We start from the raw sequence: 12621 nt of genomic DNA, 5'->3' as shown, positions 1-12621 counted from the left end.
CTCGTAATATCAAGTCAAAAAGATTTTTAAAAAACTGCGCTGTTATACATTAAAACACTTAACAGCAGATGCTGTTACATAAGAGATAATCTGTCACAATATGCCCCGTCATCGACGACAAAACGCTAATTAGTGATGTTATAACACGCAATACCCATCGGGCTTATTTGTACGTTCTGCGGTGACATATGCTCCGGTAATGTACATAATGAAATTCATTTGGGACAGATAATATCGCAGTGAAATATGATGTTGTTAGCGATGAAATTTATCAATTACAAAAATAAGCACCTATTTTGCAGTTTTCGCATTTGGCGATGATGTCGATCGCCAGCAAAACCTCTGCTTGTTTTATTACGAAAACGATTTACTTTTAAGAAAGATGTTATAATGTACTATTATGATGACGGTGGTTGAGGTGGTGTATGTTGTATAATAATGCTAATGGTAATGTTGATGCTGGCGAAAAGTGTAAATAGTCTTGACGCGGATCAGTAGCCCTTGCAATGCAAATGACAATGTGACCATTTACTGCACCACGCAATCGTTCAAGTCTTGTCAAATTGTCAAGATGTGCATACTGAGGAAAACATACTCAGGGGTCATAAACGCGGATAACGGTCATAATTTTCCTTAACAAGTGAAAAACAATTGCACGTATATATGCAATCATGAAATGTCTTGAACAATAAATATATTTTTTCTTGGCGGGCAACTCTATGGGACTCTTCTTCAGACATTGTAGATTTTACCGTTCCGTTTGTAATTATTGAGTATGTTAAATAAAGTAAAATATCAGTTACTCATAACACAAATAATACAAACGTCTGTACAAGACAAATAATATATTAGTATTTCATAAAAGACTTATAAATGTTCATCTCTGAATGATGCATTGAATATATTTAAGGATCTTATTTACATAATTTCCATAGTGTGTAACGTCAATTTAAACTTGGTGAATCTTGAGTCAAATCTAATCTATGCTCATGTTTGTAGTATCGGGATTCTCTCAAACATGATCAATGCCACCAGAACATGTGTTATTAGTTTAATGGCATATATCGCAAGATACAGTTGGCATCATATTGTAAATATAGTCGTCCGTGAAAAACAAGCTTAACAAGGGCTGTTTGTAAAACACGCATGCCCCCCATATGGGCTGTCAATTGTAGTGGCAGCCATTGTGTGAATACGTTAGAAACAATTTTACTGCTTCAGGTCACTGTGACCTTGACCTTTGACCTTGTGACCTGAAAATCAATAGGGGTAATCTGCCAGTCATGATAAATGTACCTATGAAGTTTCATGATCCTAGGCCTAAGCATTTTTGAGTTATCATCCGGAAACCACTTTACTGTTTGGAGTCACTGTGACATTGACCTTTGACCTTGTGACCTGAATATCAATAGGGGTCATCTGCCAGTCATGATCAATTTACCTATGAGTTTCATGATCCAAGGCCTAAGCATTCTTGAGCTATCATCCGGAAACCATTTTACTGTTTCATGTCACTGTGACCTTGACCTTTGACCTAGTGACCTGAAAATTAATAGTTGTCATCTGCCAGTCATGATCAATGTACCTATGAAGTTTCATGATCCTAGGCCTAAGCATTATTGAGTTATCATCCGGAAACATTTTACTGTTTCGAGTCACTGTGACCTAGACCTTTGACCTAGTGACCTGAAAATCAATAGGGGTCATCTGCCAATCATGATCAATGTACCGATGAAGTTTCATGATCCTAGGCCAAAGCGTTCTTGCGTTATCATCCGGAAACCATTTAACTGTTTTGAGTCACTGTGACCTTGACCTTTGACCTAGTAACCTGAAAATCAATAGGGGTCATGTGCCAGTCATGATCAATGTATCTATGAAGTTTCATTGTTTTAGGCTCAAGCGTTCTTGAGTTATCATCCGGAAACCATTTGGTGGACGGACCGACCGACCGACGGACGTACCGACATGTGCAAAACAATATACCCCCTCTTCTTCGAAGGGGGGCATAATTATGAGTACACTAGCTCTCTGCCCGATTCTCACATTCAACGTTGAGCTTTTAACCGAGGCAGACAAGTCGCGGATAAGCCTTATTCCGCCCTTATCAAAATTTGACCAGCTAGTTGTTGTCCGGGTGCCATTCACTAATTAATATTGGTTTCATGTTTCTTGCAAACACGGTTGCGGATCAGTAAGTAGTGCACGGGAGACTTTTCGGACATGTGGCGATTTTTAAAAATATACATGTTCAAGAAATTGTTAAGACGACAAAGCCTTTTCCACGACCCTTACTGCCTGCATCGATTTGTCGTGCAGATGAGCCTTCATATCAACCAAAAATTCCCTACCAGAGGATAGTGTCGTCCCTGATTAGCACGTGTTGACTGCACTTACTACCGGAACTGGGACGAAACCGTACGCAAACAAATTAAGCCCATTTTTCTCAGAACGATACTCATTGAAGCGTGTATTGGTTGTAAGGGTTTGTTTACCTTTTTCCGGTTGACTGCACTTACTGACAGTAATCTGGGACGAAACCGTACGCAAACAAATTCAGCCCATTTTTCTCTGAACTAGACTCATTGAAGGGTGTATTGGTTGTAAGGTTTTGTTTAACTTATTCCGGTTGACTGCACTTACTACCGGTAATCTGGTACGAAACCGTACGCAAACAAATTCAGCCCATTTTTCTCTGAACGAGACTCATTAAAGCGTGTATTTGCTTTAAGAGTTTGTTTACCTTTTTCCGGTTGACTGCACATATTACCGGTAATCTGGGACGAAACCGTACGCAAACAAATTCGGCCTATTTTTCTCTGAACGAGACTCATTGAAGCGTGTATTGGTTACAAGGGTTTGTTTACTCTTTCCGGATGTACGCAAGTGTGATCAGCGATACTGATACTGAACTAACACCAATCCCCATGTTGTATCTATCTGTAGAATCTATCAATCAAAACAGGATCTAGCGAACGTAATACGTTTTAGCTATATTTGACGTGTTCTATTTACAATGCCTAGAATGTTATTTTTTACAAGCGAAAGTCGTTTCACAAATATATCTGCTTTGCAATCGCGCTTAGAATATTGATGAAGCATTTTCTGATAGCTTAGTATACTTTATATATTAGCAATCTGTCAAGTTTTCGATTGTGATGACATAAAGAATTTAAGAGGTTATTAACAAAAAGAGGACAGTAATAACACACACAGGTTTATTAAAAAGGACTTTCTTAAGTTGCTATCAATAGATGATGATGCATTAAATAAAAACCCTGTATTATATTGTCATTACAGAAACAAGAATGGCGTCAAAGCCCAACGACAGCGTAATGGTGGCGAACTTCAGCGCGAGAATTAATATCAATCTCTCCATCACCGGAAACATGTCCGAGAGCATACGACAGGATCCCTTGATTTCACTGAAGGTCCCGGCCATGATGTTTGCTTCCGGTGTGTTCGGTAATGTTCTCGCGATCATCGTATTATTGCGCTCATCTCGTGAACACAAACAGTCCGTGTTTTATCGTCTGGTCGGAGCGTTGGCGTGCACGGATTTGTTTGGCACGTGCGCAACGTCACCAGTGACTTTGGCAGTGTACGCAAATAATCTTAAATGGGTCGGCGGGGATTTAACATGCCACTATGGATCTTTTATGCTTATATTCGCAGGATATTCCACAGTGTTTACCGTTGGAACAATGGCAGTGGACCGTTTTTTGGCAATCATGTGTCCGTTCTTTTACGACACTCATATCACAAAAAGACGCGCAACTTTCGGAATAGTCGGATTATGGATATTTGCGGCAGTGCTCGGCTTTCTACCAATTTTAGGCTTAGGTCAGAATGTGAACCAATATCCTGGGACATGGTGCTTTTTCAACTTTACAAGTTCAGACATAAAAAACCAGATATTTGCATATTCATATGCGTCCATTGGTCTGGTAGTAATTTTCGTCACCGCGATTTTCAACTTACTGGTTACGTACACGCTGCTGCAGATGAGAAGAAAGATGTTGCGCTCTATGAACGTGAGTAACACGAAGCGCAACGACAGCGAGCTGCAGATGATGGTACTTCTCATGGGCATCATAATTATCTTCTCCACTTGCTGGTGTCCCTTCCTGGTAGGGTTTACTGACATACTCACATACGTATTCACTAATTAGGTTTGGTTGTTTAAGGCGTGTGATATACATCTTCAACACCGTTATTTCGAAGTCGTCGGGACCGTTAAAAAACTTCGGATTAACGATAATTCGAAATAAACATTTGACAGAAGACTTCTTTGATTCTTTAAAAAAAATGAAACGTTGTGGAATGCACTTTGTTCGGTTACACGCTTACTGAAAAGCGTAAACTAGTCAGATAGCAATAGATTTCCACTTGTAACAAACGGAGGAATAAAATTATTTTCCTTGTTTTTATTTTTGTCTTATTACAGAACATATAAAATATAATGAATAGCACAAATTATCAGATATACTGACATATTTATACATTTTCGGAAATTAATTAACAATATAATTAACTAATACGCGATGTCTCTCTGAACACCGGCGTTCGCGCAGACGACAAAGGTGTAATTATCGGCTTTTGACGAGCCACGACAAGGTGTGAAATTACGCTCAGTATTTTGCAGTTTTGACTCCGGATTAAAGATTGTTAATAAGGTGCGAATTATAGTGTTGGGACCGACTGAATCACTTCGAATGAACGATTTCTTCGGTTTAACGAAGTTCGGATTAACAATGAAATTTTACATTAAACAAAGAACCAATATCGGGACCCGAAAAATACTTCGAAATAACGGTGACTTCGGATTATCGGTGTTCGAAATAAGTGTGTTAAAGTGTATCATATATGGCAATGAAAATGCACCTAATGCAATGGGCAAATATCTGATTACGGCAAATACATATGAAGGTGTAAATAAAATAGCTAGCTTAAATGCTCATGTTTTGTTCTTCTACAAATTTTCAAAACGAAAACATGTCAAACAATTATACGTATTGTCCAAAATACTTGAAGTTGTTTCTCTCCTCTGCAGGTCAAGTATACAAACTGCATCTACAAGTAAAATCCTTCCTTTGTAACTTTTATGAATGAAATAAAATTCGTCGCCATGTTTTACGAAATTAAATATTTTATCATGATGATGTTTGAAACGACCGTCATCGCAGATGTAAGCGGCATGGATTCATTAAGAGCTTGCCCGGAACATGTCAAATCTCTACGCGGAGGTCGTTTTGAGTTAATAAAAGCGGAAGTATTACACATATGTTGTATAAACGCCTTTTATTGACTTAAGCTCAAAATGAAATCAGAGTATAGAAAATATATTTTTTAACCCATTTATGCATAGCGTCTTGAAAAAAGGCCTTAGCAAACAGCGTAGACCCAGATGAGACGCCGCATAATGCGGCGTCTCATCAGGGTCTGCGCTGTTTGCTTAAAGGAATTTCTGTAAGAGATATTCTAAATATAGAAATAAATATACTAGACATTCCTTATTTTGGAAATAAATTGATCCAATTTAGAAGGATGGGAGAGTCCACTAGGCATAAATGGGTTAATTGTATCTATCTGGAATCCGCCGCATAAGCATTGTGATTACCCATGTGTATTTTAACACGCTGTATTAGTCTATTACAATTATTCAAGAATGTTTACAGACAGTTTCTTCAATTATGAATAGTTTAATAGTGTGTTTGTCTCCCTGTGAGAGTTACTTCATCCAACTGAAGAGTGTGGTAATAGAAAATTAATGTTCGAAATACACTGGCTGGTGCGCTTTTTACGTTTGTTTGTATCTATTTTCGAGTATTGCAAAAGTATTTTGTCTCAACAAAAGGTATTTCCTCCGTTTTAATTAGGAAAGAATAAAAAAACAAAATTGCTCCCCGGAGAGAAACGGCTGGAAACATATTCAGCAATACTTAGTGATCATCATACTGCATCGTGGCAAAGTGCAGATGAAAACAAGAATTAGCAAACTTAAGTGGATGATTGAATCATCATCCTCTTTGCACCAATTGATTCTAAAGCTTCTTACCATGGCCAGACACTAAGTTTACATGATGTGAACAGAATTTAGAAATGCCAAGTATCGCTGCCTGATTGCGATTGAACCTTTCACACACTTGAAATGTTAGTATTGATTCTTACGCCGGAAAACATGATTTTTTCTGTTTTTAGGTTTATTGATTTTGTTTTGTTCAACCAATTAACCAAGTCCACACCGCTTTAACATCTGGAGAATTTTTTTTGTGGTTTGTGCATAATTTAAGTCTTGTATCAGTTTGTGAAAATACTCTCGTTTTATATAATTTAATTGTATTATTGGCATTTTGATGTACGCGTATTTGTTATATTAGATTTGTACCATTATTCATACAGTCTCACTAAAGGTAACCGTCGTCAAATTTAGACCATACAATTAAAACAGAAATTCACATTGTTAAAAAAAAATATTGCGGTTTCAAACCGTTTAAAATATGAAAAATGTGCTCCTAGTTAATTGTTTATCAACATTAACAGATTATAGAATATTGTGTTGTTTTTTGACAAATCTCTCAGAAAAAATATTAACTCGCGTATGCGAAGCATGAACATACTTTGAGGATCATGACATAGATCCACAAATTATACAGTTCGTTGTCACGGTCTTAAACAAGTCTACTTTAACAGAATCGAGTTTAATGAATGTTCACATGTCCCTGTGTTCAGATTATTTACGAAAGCCACTGAGAGTGATTTGCATGAATTTTCATATTAAGTCATTGAACACGATTTGCACTTTCTTATCGGAAAGTTCAAACATCAAACGACTTTTTCTTATTAGAATAATTAATGAATATCACGTACATACTAAATTTATTACAATTAGGATAATGAATGAATGTCATGTTCATAATAATGTGTACCGTATCAAATAATATGTTAAGATGACATTAAAATTCCAGGATAACTAATTTACCTTTAACTTGTTTAACCCATTAATACATATTGGACTCACCCATCCTTCTAAATTGGATCAATTTATTTCTAAAATTAGGGATGTCTGGTATATTTATTTCTATATTTAGAATATTTCTTACATACATTTCTCTAAGCAAACAGCGCAGACCCAGATGAGACGCCGCATTATGCGGCGTCTCATCTGGGTCTGCGCTGTTTGCAACGTCCTTTTTTCAGGACGCTAGGCATACGTGGGTTTTAAGCCGAGATTTTTGCGCACTTTCTGTGTAACTGGTTTTGCTGTTACATGTTTTTATTTGGGTATGCATATATGTATATGTTAACAATTTGTTGGTTCCTAGTGTTACAGAATTAAACCCCAAAATATCCGGATTATTACGACGTATTCCGCCTCAACAGAAAGGAAATACCCCCATCCATAATGTAACGTATCATAGCATAATTAGTACTAATTACGAACCATGCAGACATATTGTGTGTTTGTATTTGCAGATCAGGATTCTCATCAACCAGACCCACTTCCGGCAGGTGGACAAGCGCGCGGACCTTCAAACGCTACGCCTCGCCTCCTTCAACCAAATCCTCGACCCCTGGGTGTACATCCTGTTTCGCAAGGAGCTCTTCGTTCGATCCTTTACTTTCCTGAAGACGCTCGTTAAGTCCGTCTGCAGATGCAATCCTTTGACTGATGACGTCACGGATGACGTAGAGCACGCGAGCGTCTCAAGACGAAGCACACGCGTTGTTAAGTCGGAGAACTCGTATTCCCAGCTACATGAGACGGCCTATGTAAGGGAACAATATGAACCGGACACAACACATGAGGACCACTTGACCGCACTCTGCAATTCTGACATTGAAAACTGCGCGTCTGTCGTACAGTCGTACAAAGAAAGTTCATCGGCAGACGAACCTGTGACAGCTACCTCAACGTGCTCACCAAAGGTTACCCTCGGGAAATCCTCGGTGAGGGGCTCATCATGCAAGACGGTCCTGCACCTCAAACATTCTGCGTGTCTGTTCTGCCTCTCCAATCATCCGAAAGAAATCACGCTGATGTGCAAGCAGGACCGTAAAAGCATGTCGAACATTCCTGGAGAGGTGGAGCGGACGGCATGTCCCGATCTGAACGGACGCTGTCTTTACATGGTGACGGACGCACGTGCGCTCATGAGGAAGAACAGCTTCCACATGTCCCTGGATGATGTGGGGGTGCCACTCGTAGAACAAAAGTTAGTTTAACACGGTGCAGGATCACTTATGTTTGTGGGGTGTCCAATTAAACGTAAATAAATGAAAACACGCGAAATTAAATGGCTACGTAACATATCCAGTAAGAGAGTACGGAAACATGAGAGAATTCTTCAATCGCAGGCATTTGAACAATGAACAAAAAAAAATGACCAATATACAACTCGGCAGTCATCCGCCAGTCATCCACCTTTTAAAGAAATGTAAATTCACACAATGATTATGCTATGTACATATAGTAATTGTCTATTTTTTATTGCTTGATATTGTTAATAAAACGTCTCAAAAAGTGTGTTCTTGTACCCATTGACTAACTCTGACGATATTCTCCTGTTGTGTTATGTATAAATTCATATAAAAACGTACCAGTATCACAGTAAAACCTACAATAAACAGTCCATATAAATTCAAAGCAATATCAGAAAGTCCAACGTTAGTTAAACTAACGTGGGTGGCATTGTTTTCCAGATAGATACGACACAAATAACAGATACCACAACATATTACACAACAATTAAACCCTAACCCTAACCTTAACCCCTTACCCTACCCCTAACCCTTCGTGGGCGGGGTTAACACCGCAATTTCAATTGTGCAAGTTCTCTTTGGGTGGGAATCTATTTGGAATACAATGTTCTCGAGTTAACTTACTCAAAAGTCGTCTGTGTTAAGATGTTTACACACAAGACTGTAGTGTCAGGGTTTCAGACATCAATTTAGAGGACGTATTCTCCTTAAATTGCAAAACGTTTCATCTGGTATTCAAAATAAAATGTCAGTCGAAAAGTTAAGTCATCGTACTTCAAGCAATAAAACAACGATTTTATTTAGCCTGAATCAGATACTGTTATCGTAAAAAAACTCGTAAAATATACATACCGGTATTACATATACACTGTAATTTATGCGATAAACAACCGTGTTTCGTTATATCGTCTAGTATAATCAAATGAAAACGCGAAGTGAACTGCTTGAGACCTAGATATGCAAATATCGTTAATGAAGTGCGATGCAAAATAATATAAACTTTCAACATTTTCGACTTGTGTTCATCTTCTATTAACTAAATGTTCACAACCAAACGTGACCAAGACCAAGAGACATTTGTAAGCAATGTTATTTTGTCACGGAGTTAACGTGTCACTCATACGTAGTTCTCACAATTTGTTCTCTATGATTAATTAACAAAATTATCGTGTTTTCCCGCTACTGCGGGTAATATGACTTAAAGTCTCCATATCCTGGTAGGCTATATCCAGCACCTGAGCCCACAGCATGTTTTACTGGACCACTACATATGCATCAAGAAGCACAGTGGATCTGGTGGAATGGACGGTACATGCGTTATACATGGCGTTATGCTCCACACCATTCACCTGGCACTCGTGAACCCAATTAGCGTTAATTATACGCATCAATTATTTACCCAACGAGAATTGTTCCCATCTTATTGTTTCACTATTAAAGTCCAAAACAACAAGCGGTTGGCTAAAATGAAAGTAGAAGAACGCGAGAATTGACGGATGCAAGCAAGAAACTATGTTCGTTTCAGAAAACTGTTTTTCCAAGATATCAAATCACCACTAGCGACTTAACACATTCCACTGATAAATTTATGTAGATTACGCCGATTGGAAAGAAATTAATGTTTGATAATTAAGTGCAGCATTGCTAAAAAGGATTGCTTTCTTAAATGTTGCAAAATGTGTTATAAAAGGGCATGAGCGTGGTTGAATTTTTCCAAGTTATATACTTGTCACCACTATTAAAATGCAATATTTTCTAATTCCCATTTAAATAAATACGTTCTGAATTGTAAGGAGCGATAAAATATTTATTTTATGATTACCATTAAAAAAAGGTCATTTGTGTCATTAATTAAGTTCAAGTAAATTAACTGAAGTAAATTAAGAGTGTTTTGTAGCGGGGAGCTGTATCTATCCACTACTCTTCGTGTTTAAGGACAAGTTTATACTGTATACGCTACCAAGCTACAGCAGCAACTAGAAACATCAGAAATGTATGCGGGTTAACAGTATGTATGCGTTTAAGATATTTTCTTCCACCGTAAAAGGACACCTTTCGTTGGTGAGAAGATGACGATTCTGGTAAATCCACTCAGACTAAAAGCCTGATAATCTCAGAATTTGAAATTGTTTTATCGTTCTTTTTCTTCATCAGAGGACTTATGAACCCCACTAATTATTTGTTATCGATAGAAACAAAGATGTAGTTATTATTTTACTCATGCGAACAACAAACATAAATACATGTACGTTTATTATGTTTAATTTAAATCGAAAGTAGTCCAACCACTTGCAACGAAAACAACATGAATACATGTAAGTGAAATATTGTTGATTAGGTTTCCTGTGCAGACTTGGTGTCGCGTGGTAGTTCATTCGATTTCCTATTGAATGGTACTGTCTGGATTCACAAGCTTTGGTAATGAACTAAGAAACTCAAGTTGCGCCGTCGATTGTCATCTCCACTATTTATGAATATGAGTAGGTACAAAGATGTGTTGACTATCATTGAGCTTCGTTTACTTCATGCACCATACCCCTGACACCTTGCATATGTCACTTAAGCTCGGACATTGCTGGAGTAGTTATGACGTATTCTCTAATAACTTCTCTGACGGTTGCACCGAAAGGGTCTATAGGTTAACCCTTCGTCGTTAATGTCTGCCCTTCCATCCGCAGAAAGTTGCCCCTGAGAATTTAAAAAAAAAGTACGGACAAAACGTTATGTTTATAAAGAGGGTAATGCACGGCCCTATTTGAGAAGAGGTCAAAGATCAGGTCTTTTTTTACTTAAAATAGAAAATAACTTAAAATCGTCATGACTCAAAGAGTGCACACGATATTATCGTGAAACTTTATATTCACATTAAGCTATCGAGCTCGTTAATGTCTTATTTCATCTTCTCATCCTTTCGTCTATCTCTCCGAAAAAATGAACTAACTAAAAATATAATTAAAAATATTAATCCCGCGATTTATCAGACAGCACGTTAGTATCTTGGACGAAACATTGTGTATTTATAAAAGGTCATGCGGGGATTTTGTAAGACCTTTCGGGTTTCACCAGAGGTTAGAGAGGGCATGTCACTGTTACTAAAAATAGAACAAAACATAATATTTTAATTCCTCAACAACTGCCTCGTGACCATTAAACTTGCTATACACATTTAGCTGTGTGTATATCTTTAATCAGTGTCTGTCAATCAATTTATCCGTTCACATATTCACCCTTCTGTTAAAAGCACAACACACCCTATAGTTGATATAGTATTAAACAAGGCACGATTCCATATAGCACAAAGCCTATTATCAGTGAAGTATTTGTTCGAGTAAAGCACATATCACCGATAGCCAATAGCAATGGTCGTTTCAGCGAAAAAATACATATTTCTGTTTACTCTTCAGACAAGACTCCAGATTAATAGGTCGCAGTCTATCACGTGTATTTGATAATATGTGGAGACATATCTCTGTTTGCTGACACAATTTCAGAGTCCAAAACCCTTTACTACAAATACCACTTGTTTTATATTAGTAGTTGATACCGTTGTTACTTTTCTATAAGTCGTTAATCTTAATAACTGCCAGAACTGAAGATTGTGTAAATTGTGTTGAATTTATCTGTTTTAAACCAAGTTACATATATCAGTTACTTACTCCTTATTAAATGGTTATTTATATATGATTATGTCTGAAACAATAGATTCTGAGAGCATATTATGAAATCTCCAGTTTGCAATTTTCGTTATTGAGATTTATCAACACACAGCATCAACAATCATAAAATGTTTCTGAAACTAACTTTTGTTTTCATGATTTGATTAATTAATTGCATTTTGTTTCCGGTACAGTAATAGAATATCAAAGACCAAAATATTATGTCCGTTTAACACTTTTGTTAAATGTATATATATATTATTATTATTATAATGCAAATGTTACTTATATCATCTATTTCTTGCATTTATTGTGCAGCCCATACAGTGAATTGCAATATAATTGCACACCTTTTAAAATTGAAAGAATACATATCACACACTAATTTATCAATGCAAACCAATAATTGTTGCAATTTTTTTTTTATTAACAAGTTACATTAAAACATAAGCGGTAAAGAGTGGGGTTTTAATTTTTATGAATATACAGTCTAAAACATTACATAATAAAAAACATTAAACTTATTGTTAATAATGATGAGTTTGTAATTTTAATAACATATACAATAACAATAATGTATTGTTTATCGTCAAGTTACGCGATTTAATATATATTTGAATTGCGGTTGCGCTTTATTTCAACTTATTTGTGAATCGCAAATTTATGTTAACTTTATACGTAGAAGTTATTCAATGTATAATAT

General features: G+C 36.8%; 1 protein-coding gene across 1 annotated transcript in view; it reads left to right on the top strand.

The window, feature by feature from the left end:
• LOC127867546 (prostaglandin E2 receptor EP3 subtype-like) overlaps positions 1-8262 on the top strand; it is an 11741-nt gene extending 3479 nt beyond the window's left edge. Inside the window, exons 2-3 of the mRNA XM_052408802.1 lie at positions 3301-4130; positions 7477-8262. Coding sequence (XP_052264762.1) covers positions 3309-4130; positions 7477-8226 — 1572 coding nt within the window. The 5' untranslated portion in view covers positions 3301-3308 and the 3' untranslated portion in view covers positions 8227-8262. The remainder of the gene's footprint in view (positions 1-3300; positions 4131-7476) is intronic.
• Positions 8263-12621: the final 4359 nt, after the last annotated feature.

Source organism: Dreissena polymorpha, chromosome 2 (genome assembly GCF_020536995.1).
Source record: "Dreissena polymorpha isolate Duluth1 chromosome 2, UMN_Dpol_1.0, whole genome shotgun sequence".
NCBI lineage: Eukaryota > Metazoa > Mollusca > Bivalvia > Myida > Dreissenidae > Dreissena > Dreissena polymorpha.
This window is presented reverse-complemented; position numbering and strand designations above follow the sequence as displayed.